Below are 17,431 nucleotides of genomic sequence, written 5' to 3' on the forward strand. Positions count from 1 at the left end.
AGTGACTATTATTATTATTACTATATGCAATCAGAAAAATAAATAATTTCTCAATGGGAGCCATTTTGTTTGGGTTGTTTCTTTTAAGATTTGTGTTGTCCTGAGTGAGTGAGTGAAATGTGAAAATTCGACAGATTTTGACTATTAAGTGGTATAAGTTACAATGGCCAGGTTAAATAAAGACATGTTATACCCACAAGTCACCAGTTGGGGTCGATAATGTGCAGCTTAAAGGACGAGACAGTCATCCTGTTAACAGCAGGAGGCATTCAATTAATTATTAATACTCTTTAAGCTCCTGCAATATTCACACATCTACATTTTGGAGGAAAATTCTGAGCATCATGAGTTAAGGAGATAGGAGATGTTGTTATTTAGCAGCTATTAGATCACAGGGACATCAGTGGTGCGCGTGCTAATGATCGCATATGAGTTTCATCTGATTATCTTTCAACAAGCAACAGCAAAGCATTTATGTAAGTGGACATCCAGCAGTTCCATGTGGAGTTGAGCTGCGTGGCGGAAGCACAACATCCTGACGGGCTAGAGTTCGTCATGATGAGGTCCAGCGGCCTCTTTGTTGATATTTCTAGCAGCTCTGATTGCAGATTTCATGGAGGTCTCGATCCAGGCGTGAGGGAAGGCCGTGTGTTCCCCAGCAAAGTGCACCCTGCCTTCCCTCCTGAAGAGCTCTTTAGCAAACTCTACATGCTGGTAGGGCGTGAAGAGGGCGAAGGCGCCCAAGCTGTGAGGGTCCTGGCTCCACTTCTTCACCACCACGCCGGTGCAGAGAGACTTGACGTGCTCTCCGTGGATCTTTGCCACATCTCTCAGAGCCATCTCTTTCAGATCTTCATCGCTCGCTCCCAAGAAGAGGAGGGAGTCGTCAGACCAGGTGTAGGAAGCCAGGAGGACGCCGATGGTCTCATTTGCAGGGAAACTGTGGCTGGGGTAGTAGATGTAACGCAAGGGCCCGTCCGTGATGCTCTTGCCGCCTCGGATGCCGTCCTCCTTCCAGAACTTCTCCCGAAAGGTGAGGATGATTTTAGTGGAGCTCTCATAATGGACCCCTCTCAGGACGTCCATCTTTCTGGTGGAGAGAGGTGGATCAAAGTCCAGGAAGAGGGCGGCTTTGGCTGTGGTTGTCACCAGAACTCTGTCAGCAGAAAGCTCTGTCAGAGAGGTCCGGTGGCCCGTCTGATAGGATACAACTACACCCTCGTCTGATTGGCTGACACGTTTGACCTTAGAGTTGAGGAGAATGGGAACGTCGAGGACGGAAAGGAAGGCCTTGGTGAAGAGGTCCGACCCACCGGTCACTTCATCGTACCTTCAAAACAAAAGGAAAGATGATTAGTCTCAACGAGGTCAACGTTTAAGTGTAGCTTTTAAGTAGTTATCCATATCTGATGTTTCATGGCCTGTGAGGTACGACTTCACCCTAATCATGACTAAGGTGTCAACTTTCCTGTACACAGAGTTCAGTTTGGGAGTGAGGTGATCTGCTGTATCTGAACTCAAGATAAAACACATCATTGTTGTTCTTAAGGGTTAAAACATATCTCTGGGATGAGAAAGGTTCGTCATAAGCGCACGACGTCACGAGAGCTTCTGTTGATTGTTCATCATACATATTGAAGATGCAGCTTGCCGAGTGTTCGGACAGCGGTCCGGGGTGCACAGGTCATATCCCGTGTTGTGTAACTCTTCTCTGCTCCTTCTTTGCAGAGAATAAATGCCCTGAACAAATCATTTCACCACCAGGTGTCGAGTTCATTGTTGTCTAACTCTGCGATTTAAACTAAAACATCTTTCAAAGCACAGATGAGTGAAAGCATCGGCTCGTACGTGGTGCTGTCGCTGACGTCGCTCTGGAGGTAGAGCAGCTCGGTCAGCGCCAGGTGCATGAGGCTCTGCTCGTTCAGCAGGTCTCCGATCATCCTCACCGCCTCTGGACTCACGTCGCCTTCTTCCTTCAGGTACTCCTGAAACACACAAGTCTCATTGAAACGTCATGTACACCTGTTTTTATGCAGCTGTCCCGGACCCACCGATGGGCACCGTGGGAATGATTCTCTGTGGAGGATTCACCTTCACAGAGTAGTGGTCGTACTTCTGGAGCGCCGCTCTGCAGCCGTGAGCCTCCACTTCATCTTTCACCTGCAGAAGACAATCAGGATCGTCTGTCAGGACGTCGCACACGCGAGGAATCTGACATTGCATTTAGGCCATAAGATTCCAGAAGACATTAAAAGTTTCAGCAACCTGGAAAGACAAATAAAGACAAATAACTAGAACCTTTAACATGTTAAGAGATATCAGTTGACATCCTACAGCTCATGGGCATGAGAAGATAGAGTACAGCTTGTGAGTCTCTCCTCTCTACCTTCTGCAGAGCTCTCTGCAGCAGCTGATCGGCCGTCTTCCCCCTCTCTCTTCTGGGCAGCTTGTACTTTAGGATGTCAGGGTCGGCCTTCACGGCGTACGTCCTCCTCCGCAGGCCGTGCACCAGGTAGAAGGTGTTGATGTCCTCCATGAGGAACGTGTTCAGCTTGACTCGCAGCTTCTGAGCGAACCAGCGGGCGATGCTGTGCAGAGAGGAGGAGCGCTTAGAATTCAAATGAAGTTAAACAACTCTTTGGTTGCAGAGATCATTAAGGAAACGTTTACATGAAACTGTTGTCCGAGGGGCGGCTCGGTGCTCATGAGGTTCAAACGCTGTCGCGTTTCTCATTTAAGACTCAGTTCTACTCACCGGTGGAAGCTGGGGATCCTCATGGCGCCCAGGTCGGCGTACCAGCCCTCGTCTTCGTTCCTGTAGGTCTCCACCCGGCCTCCAACACGGCCGCTGGACTCCAACAGGGTCACCTGGGGAAGACAGTCAAATGAAGGGTGTGACCTCAGGTGTCTATGTCCTGAAGCTGAAAACAAGAAGCCAGCGTCTAGCTTGTGTTCCTGTGTGACGTATGCAGTAAAGTATGCAGTATGGAGCTGGTACCTGGTGTCCGGCGTCCTGCAGCAGCCAGGCGGCCGTCAGTCCGGCCATGCCGGCTCCCACGATGACCACGTGGTGGGACGCGTTGAGGCGAGGCAGGCCGGCCTGCGCGGTGCGCAGCAGCTCCTCGTAGTCCTGGTCCTCCAGACAGTCGGCAAGATGTTCCCTCAGCTTGAACACACCAGCGATGTGGTGGAGCGACAGCAGCAGCAGCAGAGCGACAGCAGCTGGACACGAAGAGAGAGAGAAGACGGCGCTTTACCTCCAGGAGGGAAGACGTCAAGAGAGGCTGCACTTTGCTTCATCCTCTCTAAATCAGCCAGAAGACGAACGTTTACTGGAGGTGAAGACTCTTAAACATTTGCCTCAAAAAGCTTCCTAAAAAGTATGTAATGTAAATCTTTGTAAACTCAATTAAAATAACCTGCTATTAGCTGAAGGGTGGAACATCATTGTTATTTGACTTTAAGTGTTTACTTCGTATCTGTGACTCCTCAGCAGGAACAATGCCCATTTATTTACTTTTACTTTGAGTGAGTGTGCATGGGTGAGTCTAGAAACTGAAGGTTTGAGTCAGCAGGTCCCACTTCCTGTGGTCAGCATGTGACTCTAGAATGTTCTGACCTCTGACCTCATGCAGGGGAAACCAAGATTGCGAAACTACTCACAAAGTTTCCATTTCCCCTCCAGTGGATCCATCTCAGAGCTCGAAATGGACTCCCTTCAGGCTCTGAGGCAGAGACACAGAAAGAACAGATGGTGAGAGGGTTAGTGCCCCCTAGTGGTCAGGTTAGTGCCCCCTAGTGGTCAGGTTGGTGCCCCCTAGTGGTCAGGTTGGTGCCCCCTAGAGGTCAGGTTAGTGCCCCCTAGTGGTCACATTAGTGCCCCCTAGTGGTCAGGTTGGTGCCCCCTAGTGGTCACATTAGTGCCCCCTAGTGGTCACATTAGTGCCCCCTAGTGGTCAGGTTGGTGCCCCCTAGTGGTCACATTAGTGCCCCCTAGTGGTCAGGTTGGTGCCTGAACAGCACTTGTTCAGAAAAAAAGAAAAAATATTTATAAACTATATATGTATGTATGTTAACTTGTTGTTGCTCCAGAGTGCTGTTATATTGTTCTGATAACATTACTTTAAAATAAAAGCTGCAATACACTAGTTTTTACTTCATTGTTGAATTTGGTGCATAATGCGATTAATCACAGAAAAATCATGCCATTAATCGCGATTAATTTTTTTCAGCTTTGCCCAGCCTTATCTATCTATAGATATATCTATAGATAGATATATCTATAGATATATCTATCTATAGATATATCTATAGATAGATATATCTATAGATATATCTATCTATAGATATATCTATCTATATCTATATATATATCTATATCTATCTATATCTATCTATCTATATCTCTATATCTATCTATCTATCTATATATATATATATATATATATATATATATATATATATATGTATATATATATGTATATATATATACATATATATATATATATGTATATATATGTATATATATACATATATATATATATATATATATATATATATATATATATATATATATATATATATATATGTGTGTGTGTGTGTGTGTGTGTGTATATATGTAAATATATAAATAAGAGAGATACATAAAGATAAAGTGTTCCTACCTTCTGTGGGTCTTAACCAGCAGCTGATGTCTCAGTGGCCTGATGAAGTGAAGTTATCTCTTTTATATCCTAATTTGACTCAATAATGGAATTTTCCTCTCACCTGACCAGCTGACCACAGAGGGCTGACTCCATGACTCCAACTGGGTTGGTTTTGTTTTTACGATCAGCTTTTGGTTTCCAGTTTCCTCCTCAACAAACCTCCATGGCATGATACAGAAAGACGCTGAGTCTCTGATGGGAACTTTTCTAGAGAGCGACCGCATGGAGGAAGTGCCTGAAGGAGGTTGTGATCGGGCACACGAGTCACTCTCAGCCGCTCAGACTGTGTTTCTGCATCAACGAGCTTCAGGCTGTGGTCCCTCGACATGAAGCAGGTCGGGTGAAGGTCACAACAAAGTCACTCTTCGACTACCATACGAGTGTCCTTTGATTGTGTACTTACAACACAAACGTTTTTGCAGTAGAAAGATAAGAAAAAACATGTATTCACTTAGACTTTGAAAAAGAAGGATCCTGGGTTCAAATCCATCAGCTGGTTGCTAAAAACATAGCGGCTACGCTAACTGCTACATGAACCTTAAGGGTTTTCTATGAGTCACTGATGAGGAGGCGTCCTGGCTATGTGAGCTAGCATTGGCTGGATAAGAATGTTGATGATTGAATGTATATTCAAATAAAGTTTGTTGGACGATTGTTTTCAATCTTTATTGCATTGTTTAATTTGACTAGTATATTATGAAACAGAAATTTAATGTTACACATACAGGTTTGTTGATTCATATTCTATGACAGGCACATTTCAACTCAGAGTACATTTCTGGGGCATTAGCTGGATATGCTGCAGCTCTTTGTGTTTATTAATACCACAATACACAGTTGCTTTTACTCGGTCACCCAGATACCTAGAGGTCATTTGGTGGTGGACGTTTAGCATGTTGTTCTTCGATCTTGGCCTCTTTGTTGATATTTCTAGCAGCTCTGATTGCAGATTTCATGGCTGCCTCCATCCAGGCGTGAGGGAAGGCCGTGTGTTCCCCAGCAAAGTGCACCCTGCCTTCCTTCCTGAAGAGCTCTTTAGCAAACTCTACATGCTGGTAAGGCGTGAAGAGGGCGAAGGCGCCCAAGCTGTGAGGGTCCTGGCTCCACTTCTTCACCACCACGCCGGTGCAGAGAGACTTGACGTGCTCTCCGTGGATCTTTGCCACATCTGTCAGAGCCATCTCTTTCAGATCTTCATCGCTCGCTCCCAAGAAGAGGAGGGAGTCGTCAGACCAGGTGTAGGAAGCCAGGATGACGAAGGTTTTCTCATCTGCTGGGTAAATGTTGCTGGGGTAGTAGATGAAACGCGTTGGTCCGTCAGTGACGCTCTTTCCCCCTGTGATGTTGTCCTTCTTCCAGAAATTCTCACTGAAGGTGAGGAGGATTTTAGTGGCGCTGTCGTAGTGGGTTGCCCTCAGTGCCTTCATCTTATGGATGGAGAGCGGTGGATCAAAGTCCATGTAACGGGCGGCTTTGGTTGTGGTTGTTACCAGAACTCTGTCGGCAGAAAGATGCCTCAAAGATGGCGGTTGGCCTGTCTCATAAGAAACAGTCACACCTTCCTCTGACTGCTGGATGCGTTTGACCTTGGAGTTCAGGAGAATAGAGGTCACCCGGAGGTCTTTACCAAGACCTTTGGGGAGGAGGTCGAACCCTCCAACCACTTCTGTGTATCTACAAACAAAACAAAAATTACTCTTATAGCTGTGTTTAAACAAAAGTATGTACTAGTGAGGCTATGTGCTGCTAGCTACAGGATCGTGACCGGGTCAGTTTAGGTTAGCTAGTGCGGCTATGTGCTGCTAGCTACAGGATCGTGACCGGGTCAGTTTAGGTTAGCTAGTGAGGCTATGTGCTGCTAGCTACAGGAACGTGACCGGGTCAGTTTAGGTTAGCTAGTGAGGCTATGTGCTGCTAGCTACAGGAACGTGACCGGGTCAGTTTAGGTTAGCTAGTGAGGCTATGTGCTGCTAACTTGGGGTAACATAGCAGCGCCTTCTTTCTGCCGCGAATGGTTGCGAAAAAGCAAATTAACCGCATGAAGTCTAGGGAGTAAAATCAGGGAAAAAAAGCGTTGGGAATTTTCACAAGTGTTGTGGTGTGACGCACCATTAGTGATCTGGTTTGGTAAACCTTTGGCACACTTCCTGCCTAGTTCCAACAGAGTAGCGGCTTGCTGGTGTCAGAACAGCTGGATGATTTGTTCATGACTACCGTTTGATTTTCGTCACTTTTGCTGGCTGAGGATTTATTATGATTGAGCTCTACTGTGAAACAACGTGTTAACATTTTGAATAGTTGACTGTGGAACGGTCCTCACTTCACGTCATCTCCGATCACGGCCGTTTCATAGATCATCTCGATCAGCGACGTGTACATGAGGCTCTGCTCATTCAGCAGGTCTCCGATCATCCTCACTGCTTCTGAACTCAGACCTGCTTCTTCCAGCAGGAACTCCTGTGGAACAAAGTTTCACATCGTAATAAACATTTAATGATAAACATGAAACGGAGCGCAATAAAAAAGGTGTCATGTATGCAATAGTCTTAATGATTCACACACTTCTTATACCCAACAGTGTTTGAGTTTTACAACATTTCTTGACATCACGTCGTGTTTTACCTTCACAGAATAACGATCGTATTTCATCAGCGCAGCATCGGCGCCATGGTCCTCCATATAGTTGCTCACCTAGAAAAAAGTCAAAGACAAAGAAGAAAATCACTTGAATTGTTGAAGTCAATTGAGTCATTTATTCAGCAAAGTATTTACAGTGAGCTATGATTTCTATTTCCATTGTGAACCATGAATGTGCGACTCAACTATGTGGTGTAGATTAAACCCTCATGGGCGGGTCTGGCAGTCACACCTTTCTACTGGTGGCGTTTGTCTGACTTTTTCTTGTCCTCTCTTACCTTCGTCAAAGCGTCTTGTAGCAGCTCAGCGGCAGACTTCCCCTTCTCATTTTTCCTCACGTGGTAATTGAGGATGTCAGGGTTTTCTTTTACCTCGCTCGTCTTCTTCTTGATCCCGTTGACCAAGTAAAAGGTGTTGGGGTCATACATGACAAATTCATTCAGCTGGAGGTTCAGCTTTTTCACAAACCAGTGGACGAGTCTGTCGACAGAAGAGGAGACAGTGGCAGAGTGTCTGCAAGGTGTTTTTATGATGTGGAAGACAGTGAAATAACACAAAGTTCTTTTTGCATCTTCACTTTGGGATTTCTAAATGATTTGATGGTATCCAGGTCTGGATGGTATTCTTGTCCATCACCGCCATAAAAACCTGACAGCTCTTTTATCGCTTCTTACAAAAGCATGTTAGTCTGTGAGAGTTGCAAATATAATATTAAATATGATCTTACTTATGGGAACTCGGGATCCTCATGGCTCCCAGTTCAGCATACCAGCCTCCTTCTTCATCCCTGTAGGTCTCCACTCGTCCTCCAACACGACCGCTGGACTCCAATATTGTCACCTTGTCAGAACAGATTAATACAACTTCAACTACCGAGAGATTATATCAAAACTACTCTGAATATTGTTAGTGCCGCTCATATATTGTGAAGCTGTGTGATCCTGACAAACAGACCCGGTGTCCTGCTTGCTCCAGGAGCCGGGCAGCCGTCAGCCCGGCTACGCCAGCTCCCACGATCAGGACATGATGGGGCAGTATGGGGTTGAAGCAATGAATGGGTGTTTTTAGATGAGGGAGGCCGTTCTCTAAAGTGTCCAGCAGCTCTTGGTAGTCCTCGTCCTCCAGATTCATAGCCAGTTTGTTACCTGCAGCGTGAGAAACAACACGCTGACAGCAATGGAAACACACCGAGAGCGAAGGTGGCGTCAGCAGTAACATGCGCTGTGATTGGTCAGTGGGCCAGTGTGTCAACGGAAAGCTCGCGAGCTGCAATCAGAAGACTTCAGGCTGAAACATGAGAGGAGGTTGTGACATGTTGAGTGTTTCCTTGGTGTAGTTTTTTAAACACTCGGTGGCTGAAGGAGCAGAATCAGACGTGGTGGATTTACTGAAAAGGCCTTTCTGACGGAGGCTTATGAGCATGTTCAGCGGCAACGATCCTAATATCAACTGCCACTGTCGAGGGGACATTTTCCCGCCCTAAATGGAGAGGCTCGACTGCCACGAAGCCTCTGGTGAGTGAACTGCTTTTGTGTTGTTTTCTCTGGCGTTGTGTTAAGTCTCTGGGGTTTGTGACGAACCTCCGTCGCCCCCGCGACTCCCGCGACTCCCACGACTCCCACGACTCCCGCGCTGCACAAAGCGGCGACACGCGAGGGAGAGTTTCCTTTCCTGCGCTCAGCGCTCACCCGCCTGTAACAGCTGTCTGCTCCTCGCTCTTTCTCCTTCTACTCCTTCCTTCTACTCCTTCCTTCTACTCCTTCCTTCTACTCCTTCCTTCTACTCCTTCCTTCTTCTCTTTCCTTCTTCTCTTGCTTTTTATGGCGGTTGCCAAACAACTTTCGGGGACATTACCACCAACCACTAATCTGGAGTGTGGACTAAGGAAATCACCTCTCTACTACAAACAAACATGAATTTAAAACATAGTAAAAAGACTTTTTTTACATTTTATTCATTAACCTTGTCGTCTCTAAATATTCCAGAAGACGTCCCCAGCATTTATCTTCCTGAAAGGTGACTCCTGGTTTAGAGACGCACAGATTGCTGGGACTGGTTACACCTGAACACGCCCTCGCTCGGTTCCCAGTGGTGATTTTGTGACATCATTATTGTCGTTCCTTCTGGTCGTGGCTCGTGCTCTTGAGTGTGAGAACACGATGTTGCTGCAACGTACTCGCATAATTTCCAGTTCACCACACATATTCCAATCTACACATTGATACTAAATATACAGTACATGTAGAGACATATCCCTATTTATATATGCACATTGAAACAAATGTACATAACAAAAAGAAGAACAAAATCCAATCCTGAGTAAAAAAAATAATGATTGATTTCACGTCAAATTCTAGACACCTTCAAGCCTCTTGTACACATTGGTTAAAAATATATATGTCTGAATGCTTTGGGACGATTTGCAATTTCCATTCAATTTTTGTAATGAGAAAATATTTATTTAGACGACATGTCGAAATATGAGGGAACACCTTACTGCTGCAGCATACTCACATAGTTTCACACGTGGCTCCATCTCGTCTGGCTTGGTGGATCCCTCTGGTGTTGAACGACTCCAACGCTTTGACCCACAACGTCTCCGCTGCTGCTTTTATGTTGTTGCATCCACATCTTGTGAGGTCACATGGCTCCCAACACCCAACCGTAGAGGACCTGTGCAGGCGGAAAACTTTCCCCTGGCAAATACATTTTCTATTGTGTTGCACAAACTTAAGATTAGACATTATTTTTATCAGTGACGCATTAAGGAAATGTGCAGGATTAAAGTCCACACAAGAGCGATATCTTAGTTCCCAAGAAACACTGAATGACAGCTGGGCAAACATCTGGACCGGTGGTTCTCCACCTCTTTTCAGTGACGTACCCTGAAATGTACCTGTGAAATACTGTTTTCAGGCGAGGACCCCCGAACCAGCGCAAAGCGTTTTTGATTGAAAAAAAGTGTAAAATGTAATAAACAGCTCTCTGCCACCAGTCTCTGATTTAATACAGAATCTATGTAACTTGGAGTTACAACAACTACCTCTTCCACGGAACTAATAAAGGTATATCTTATCTCATTCTATATATGAGAGTACAATGGTCATCATGGGGCTTTTGTAGGAACATATAATAGAAGTTGAGCAACACTTCAGTTCTTCAGAAAACCCTAAATGATATCTCGACAAGTGAAGTAATGCAAGGACACAACTGTCACAACCATGACGTCTGTGGCGTGATGAGGTTGATCCAATCGTGGAAAGATTTTTTTTCGTGCATGAACCACAGCGCTCATGGACGAAAAAAGAGAAGATCACCTGGCAACTGAGACCAAAGTTCAGACGTTCATTAAACATAAACCGTAAAGACTCAAAGTAAAACTAACAGGACTGTATGTCTGCTTTTAAAATGAACTTTAACCTTCCAGTTTTGTGCTTCTGGAACATTACAACCACATGAAAGATCTCGAGCTGTTACAGAGACGTATGCAAACTGTAAAGGATATGCAAATATAATAACTGTACAAGAAGCGTTGTAAAAAAAGGTTGATGATTCACAGGCTGAGAGTCAGATGAGGTGGAAGAGACACACGACACTCAAAAGGTACGAGGTCTTTGTTTTAGTTTGTTTTAGTTCACTCTATAATCTATTAGATTATAAAAATTGTTAAAACCTTTAGAGGAACTGTGTCTGCATTGTGTGTCTGCATTGTGTGTCTGCATTGTGTGTCTGCATTGTGCGTCTGCATTGTGCGTCTGCATTGTGCGTCGCCGTCTCTTCAAACCACGACTTCACTTCAGATAACGACTCACAGCCTTCGCGTCGCATCCTGATGCTGAATGTGTTTCAGACTTAAGTCCCTTTGGTTTCCTGATTCCAACGGCCTCGAAATGCTATTTGAATTTTTAGCATTTGAACACGAAACCTGTGTAGTTTCAAAAGAAACTGCGACAGAGCGTCTGTATTGTTATTGTAGTAATGCAACAGATACTGGACTTTGTAAGCCTCAAGCTCCAAACTCATCGTACGTTCACTGTGAGACGCTTTAAAGTCTTCAGCGCCGACGTGACGGCGTGATTCTTACGGAAGGATGGATGATAGTTGATATTGTAGAGGAGTTTGTGCGAGGCATTTAGAAAGTATAACATGTGATATGTGTCTCTGTAGGAGAGCAAAGAAAGACACCATGTGATGTTTATAACTCTCTCGAGCGTTTACTGTCTTTATGAATCTCTTTATTGTTGCTCAAGTATCACCTGAAAACTATTGAAGAGCCTTATTTTCTCTGTTCGTCCTCAGATCTTCACGATGCTTTTGAACCCAAAAAGACCCCAAAAGAGCATCAAGTCTCCTGTCACAACCCTCAGAGTTCTGGTTGTACATCTTCTCCTGGCACACACCTGTTCAGGTAATACTCATACGACCCTATTAGGGTCACTATGACGTCATTGATAAGGAAATACGTTGTATTATCAATGCAGGGGGAAATGCTAACAAGAGAGTCCCAATTATGTCCTTGTCTTAAAAAAGTTACAAACATCAATGCTCAAGAGAAATACATCCAATAATAATACAATATATTAGAGGCACAATAATCCATGTTATTCATTGCTGCTTCATATTTGAGTCGATGACGTGAAACGAACATTAAAGCCAGACGCTTGTCTGTCCAGGTTATCATCAGATGATTAACTTCTCTAAGCCCATAGTGGCGACCCTCGGCGATGACATCGTCTTGCCGTGTCGCCTGGAGCCCGCCGTGGACGCGTCCGGGCTGACGCTGGAGAGGGCCAGACCCGACCTGAACCCCCGGTTCGTCCACCTGCGGCGTTCTGGGGTAGAACTCCAGATTAAAAAACACAAATCCTTCCAGGGCAGAACCTCGCTGTTCGACCACGAGCTGCAGTCTGGAAACCTTTCACTGAAACTCTCCCGCGTGACGCTCAGCGATCGGGGAACGTACAAATGTTTTCTTCCCGGACTGGACACACAATCCTCGGTTCAACTGGTTGTCGGTGAGTACAGGAAGTGTTTCAGGGACGTGAGACCAAGCTCAAAACCCTGGAGGCCAAAGCGAGTTCATGTAGAATATATTACGGCGAAAGTCGGCTTACAAGCTGCTGCTAACTTGTCCCTGCTAGCTCCCTACTGTAGCAAGCTAGCACTGCTGCTAGCTCCACATTGTAGCAAGCTAGCGCTTCTGCTAGCTCCCCACTGTAGCAAGCTGGCACTGCTGCGAGCTCCCCACTGTAGCAAGCTAGCGCTTCTGCTAGTTCCGCTCTGCTGCTAGCTCCCCGCTGCTCGAGTCGGGGCTTGTCTCGCTACCTTTGGTGGTTGTCGTGAGAGCTAGTGGAGAGCTTGAGCGGGGAGCTAGCAGGGCTACAGCGCTAGCTGGCTACAGCGGGGAGCTAGCAGTGACACTCAGCGAAGGTAGTAGCGGCTTTTCTTTATTCTGTCTCTACACATGTGGCTGTGATTGAACAGTGTTTTTTTGCTTCAGCCTGTTCCTCAGTACGGCGGCCACGACAACTAATACAGCAAGAAATGTGTGTGTGTGTGTGTGTCCTTCATCTAAAGGACCATTAAACTGATCTGCTTCAGTGCTGGAGGGTGTGCTGCTGGGGACCCGAAGACTTTCAGTGCTTCATTTGGTTTGTTGTGTCTGCTTTGTGTCTCTCAGGTGAAGATATGGATGATATTATGGCTAAATCCAGTTTTACCTCCAGCTGTACTCTCTATATCGTGGTTTGTTGCTCCGTCTGCCTGGTTGTTTGTCTTTTACTTCTCTTTTGTTTCTCCTGGAAGCAAAAAGGTAAGTCTCAGTTTGCTGCTGGTAACAGTAATACATGTGATGACATAGTTATTACTCTAATATGCTGCTCATCTAGAATATAAATACAGTCCCAGTCTAATTTGGCACAAATCTGGTCATAAATAAGAAAAAGTTTGCTATGAAACAGCTGTATATATATATATATATATATATATATATATATATATATATATATATATATATATATATATATATATATATATATATATATATATATATTTATGTACACAGACACAAATAAGATATTTCAATGTAAAACACCAACCCACTGTCACTTTTGACAGATGTTAAATGTTTTCTAACCATAACCCGTTATATAATTCAAACATACAGGATTTTAAACTGTTGTCATGTTCATTTCATTCACTGAAATATTGTTTGCTGTTTAATAACAGATTGTGTTCGATGTCACATCTTTTTCTCACTTAAGGTCAAAGAAATGAATTACAAAAGACGAAGAAGGAACATCAGGACAACAATGCTCGGATGGAGAACACACTTCAGGACCTGGAGACCGGACTGAAGGAATGCAGAGATCAAATCAAGGAACAGCTGGACAAACAGCAGACGGAGAAGGAGGAGAACAGGAAGAAGCTTCAGGCCGTGGAGGAAGAAATCACAGAGAGAGAACAGAGGATGGACAAACCCGAGAGATTAATACAACAGAAAGAAAGTCTTTTAAAGGCTGAGTGGAAATCAAACGAGACCATGAGAAATTATGAGGAGCTAAAGATGAAAATGGAGAATCTGCTGGAGCCCATAGAGCTTGAGAAACGTATTTTAATGAAGGAGTGTGGGGAAGAAACCTGGTCGGATTAGACAAACACACACAATGTGAAACTAAAATATCATCAAATAGTGGAGGAGCCGAATTACACAAAATAACTTTAAAGATAGATGTGATAAAAAAGCAACTTAATTATTTGAGTACAGACAAATTGCAAAATCTGGAAAATATGACCATATTGAATAGGTTGTTAAAGATGTATGAGGATATGATTGGTTTTCTATGTGATGCTTTATCTTTTCAAAATTGCTGATTGTTGCAGACATTTCAAAAAATCTAAATAAAATCATCTATAAAAAGCTTCACTGGAAGTTAGTTGTTGTTTTTTTTCTCAGTGGAATTCATCAGGATTTCATTCCACTGAAAAGGTGTCGGGAGCTTAACTATTAACCAGGAAGTGTTGTTCACTGTAACACCATAAAGCAAGCAGCCGCCCACAGGCCTCGATGCTCTTTGTGTGTGTTACATTAACTTCTCCACATTGTCACCTCAGCATGAAGGATCTCCTACATCTGTGGACAAAGTTCAGTCAGAGATTCACGCGGTGGAGGAAATGTGATCAGAGAGTCTACAGATTATCATCCACATCTGCGTGTGCATGCCGCACCTCGTTCTGATGTCCAGACACACATTTAGAGTACAGATCATTTTATTGGAGGACTTTGACCGCTGTTCATCACGGTGAGGCGACGCGCACACAAACAGGTACGTTGTGTTTGAAATTCTACTTTGTAAATGGTTGCTATCGTGTTTGTCTTCAAGTTAAGTAATGAACTCGTTGCCATACATTCACACGTAGAAAGCAGAGCTAGAAGACATCCAGACGGGATTCATGTCTCTGGAGGAGGTCAGAGCAACACCTGCGGTCGTATTTGGGTGATTCATCGCTCATGAGAGCAGCATGAAGCTTCTGTTTCTCAGCACACGGACGTTTCAAATTAGATTCATGAGTTTGTTCCATGTGAAAAGAGACGTTTGTGTGTTTTCTTCATCTGCTCAGTCTGAAATAAGACTTTTGTGTGAAAATGGAGGGAAGTCAAAGACGTTGATGCTAAGCTAAGCTAAGCTAAGTCATATGATGACAGAAACAAGTAAAGCTATCAGTGGATTGGAGGCTCATTGAAGGTTCTGTTGTATTCTCTTTTGAGTCTTGTCTTCAGTGCAATGATTAATCGCATTTTGGGAAATTGGCGGCACTGAAGTTGAGCAACAATAGCTGTTAGCTGTTAGCTGTTAGCTGTTATGGATGTACACACAGCTATCACAGGATCACTGATGACAACTTAAATATATGCTTTTTATTCTTCGTCCATTGCACGCTATAGCTGCACAACTCATTATTTAAATTCAAATAATTCTGCTAAATAGTTCATATTGTTAACACAATGAACTATTGCTTTGAATACTTTTGTCTGTACTATTTCATGTTTGATAAAAGTGGATTTGAATCTTTTGCACTGCAGGATGTTTCACAGTGAGGATGAACTTCACATACGTGTCATCTTCCTTCTCCTGACACACCTTGGTGGAGGTAACGCACACACACACACATTAGTAACACACTGGCATGTGATTGAAGTGACACGACATGTAAATGTAACGTAAAAGCAGCACTAAGCGGCTCTAGTTTGGTGGTCTGCCAGTCAGCACACATCAGCAAATCTTTAAAGGGTTAATTGCAGCTTTGTATTCACATCGTGACAAACTCAAAGACAGCAGAGAGTCAATATTTGAATGAGTTCTTCCTTTAACATTCACTCAGAACATTCCAGAGATATCGTTGAAAGCTAACACAAGAGATGCTAACAGAAAGCTAACACAGGAGGAAGGGTAAGTCAGACCTGCTGTGTTCCAGGTTGGTCTCAGGTGATTGGTTCTCAGCTCGTCATGGCGATCGTTGGTGAGGACGTGGTTCTTCCATGTCCGCTGGACGCCCCGGTGGATCCTCTCTCCATGACTCTGGAGTGGGGGAGACCGGACCTGGAGCCCAGATTTGTCCACGTGTGGCACAACGGTCAGGTACTGCTGGACGACCAGAACGAGGCCTACAAGGGAAGAACGTCGCTGTCCATCAACGACCTGAAGAGCGGAGACATTTCACTGAAACTTTCCACAGTGAAGACGTCTGATACCGGGCGGTACCGGTGCTACAACCCCAAACTGGGCAAAGAGTATTTTGTTGAGCTGCTTGTTGGTAAGTAAACTGACTGCACTGTCTTACATATGCAACGTGTTAGGTTTCACAGGAGCCTGATAATTCCCCTTCCAGTGGAGATAACACGAGGCAGTGCTCTCTGTAATGGAGCAAAGAAATATGGAGTCCTCCTCAATCGCCCTCAATCACTGGTGTCAAACTCAGGCCCGCGGGCCCAATCATGTCCTTCCATGTGGTCCGTGACGGGTTGAAAGACATGAAACCATGGACCCGTTTTCAGTCGTTTGCGGGTTTTTCTGTGTTTGGCACTCAGTGAGGTTCTGCACTCTGCGTTGTATTTCTAGTCATCTGGGTTTCTCAACCCGAAATTAAATGGATTGTGTGTCACAGTAACAAATATATATTTTTACATTGATATAAATGCATGTACAGTATTTTTACACTTGAATAAGCAATAATCAAATACACAGACAGATATTTAACTATATGTTCGGTGGTTAAATGTTGAGTACTTTTAGCCGCTCAGGCTGCTCTCCAACACGGTGGCTTGAGAAGCTTGAGACAGAACTGTTGCTGAATCTCCTTCCAAATGATCTGTGCTCGTCAGCTGCTGTCTCCTGGCCCGCGGTCAGCCTGGCCGGCCTCCACAGGGCCAGCGCTGGAGCGGTGCTGCTCTGTGAGTCTGGAGGCTGGTATCCAGAGCCTGAGCTGCTGTGGCTGGACGCCGAGGGAAACCTCCTCTCTGCCGGAGCTCCAGAGAGCGTCAGAGGTCCCGATGACCTCTACGCCCTCAGCGGCAGAGCGACTGTGGAGAAGAGACACGGCAACAGCTTCACCTGCAGAGTCCACCAGAAGAGCGGCAACCGGACCAGAGACGCCCACATCACCGTTCCAGGTAGCACAGACTCCTGAGATAACAAGGTTCAGATTCCTACTCGTGAAACAACACACGGACCGTTTGTTGTCTCCTCGTCATAACTTCTGGGTTTCTGTAAATGTCTTTTATCATTTCAGATGATTTCTTCGTGGGTGTAGCTGGTTGCGCTGCAGCTATTTCATTCAGCGTTTTGTTCGGCTTCATGTTTGTCCTCGCTGTTCTCTGGTCGGTCTGGAAATTGAGACACAATGAAAAACGTAAGCCACATATTGATTTGATGTTTTTGAGAGTACTTTTTCTATACTTTGTGTATGGTTCAGAGATGGTGAGACAACATCGTATAATATATTGTTTCTACACAGAGATCAAGAAGCATCCCGAGACTAGAAATGAAGAGAAAGACGAAGAGAAGAAGACACAGCAGCCTCTGATGGAA

The 17,431-nt window shown here is 44.7% G+C and overlaps 3 protein-coding genes across 3 annotated transcripts; 1 reads left to right on the forward strand and 2 right to left on the reverse strand.

The window, feature by feature from the left end:
- Positions 1-543: 543 nt before the first annotated feature.
- LOC137792538 (L-amino-acid oxidase-like) lies at positions 544-4,876 on the reverse strand. The gene is made up of 7 exons (XM_068588270.1): positions 4,768-4,876; positions 2,999-3,222; positions 2,756-2,868; positions 2,387-2,588; positions 2,092-2,160; positions 1,849-1,985; positions 544-1,330 (listed from the first exon to the last, which is right to left on the reverse strand). Exons 1-7 carry the CDS (start codon positions 4,874-4,876, stop codon positions 544-546), a joined length of 1,641 nt encoding a protein of 546 aa, XP_068444371.1.
- A 693-nt stretch (positions 4,877-5,569) lies between these two features.
- On the reverse strand, positions 5,570-9,879 carry LOC137792539 (L-amino-acid oxidase-like). Its single transcript, XM_068588271.1, has 7 exons — positions 9,870-9,879; positions 8,298-8,488; positions 8,071-8,183; positions 7,622-7,823; positions 7,329-7,397; positions 7,027-7,163; positions 5,570-6,380 (listed from the first exon to the last, which is right to left on the reverse strand). The coding sequence occupies exons 1-7, from the start codon at positions 9,877-9,879 to the stop codon at positions 5,570-5,572; spliced, it is 1,533 nt and encodes a 510-aa protein (XP_068444372.1).
- A 2,148-nt stretch (positions 9,880-12,027) lies between these two features.
- Positions 12,028-17,030, forward strand: LOC137792541 (butyrophilin-like protein 2). Its single transcript, XM_068588272.1, has 4 exons — positions 12,028-12,358; positions 13,607-13,951; positions 15,819-16,157; positions 16,726-17,030. Exons 1-4 carry the CDS (start codon positions 12,028-12,030, stop codon positions 17,028-17,030), a joined length of 1,320 nt encoding a protein of 439 aa, XP_068444373.1.
- Positions 17,031-17,431: the final 401 nt, after the last annotated feature.

The sequence above is a fragment of the Clinocottus analis genome, unplaced genomic scaffold (assembly GCF_023055335.1).
Source record: "Clinocottus analis isolate CAN_PGR_092001 unplaced genomic scaffold, fCliAna1.0.p SCAF_21, whole genome shotgun sequence".
Taxonomy (NCBI): Eukaryota; Metazoa; Chordata; class Actinopteri; order Perciformes; family Cottidae; genus Clinocottus; species Clinocottus analis.

Coding starts and splice junctions, on each gene's coding strand:
- LOC137792538 (XM_068588270.1), bottom strand. CDS start 4,876: ATGCCATGGAGGTTTGTTGAGGAGGAAACTGGAAACCAAAAGCTGATC. Junction 2,869..2,998: donor TGCAGGACGCCGGACACCAG/GTACCAGCTCCA, acceptor TGTCTTCCCCAG/GTGACCCTGTTGGAGTCCAG. Junction 2,589..2,755: donor AGGATCCCCAGCTTCCACCG/GTGAGTAGAACT, acceptor CTCTCTGCACAG/CATCGCCCGCTGGTTCGCTC.
- LOC137792539 (XM_068588271.1), bottom strand. Junction 8,184..8,297: donor TGGAGCAAGCAGGACACCGG/GTCTGTTTGTCA, acceptor TGTTCTGACAAG/GTGACAATATTGGAGTCCAG. Junction 6,381..7,026: donor GTGATCGGAGATGACGTGAA/GTGAGGACCGTT, acceptor TTTTGTTTGTAG/ATACACAGAAGTGGTTGGAG.
- LOC137792541 (XM_068588272.1), top strand. CDS start 12,028: ATGATTAACTTCTCTAAGCCCATAGTGGCGACCCTCGGCGATGACATC. Junction 12,359..13,606: donor CTCGGTTCAACTGGTTGTCG/GTGAGTACAGGA, acceptor TTCTCACTTAAG/GTCAAAGAAATGAATTACAA. Junction 16,158..16,725: donor TTTTGTTGAGCTGCTTGTTG/GTAAGTAAACTG, acceptor TGTGCTCGTCAG/CTGCTGTCTCCTGGCCCGCG.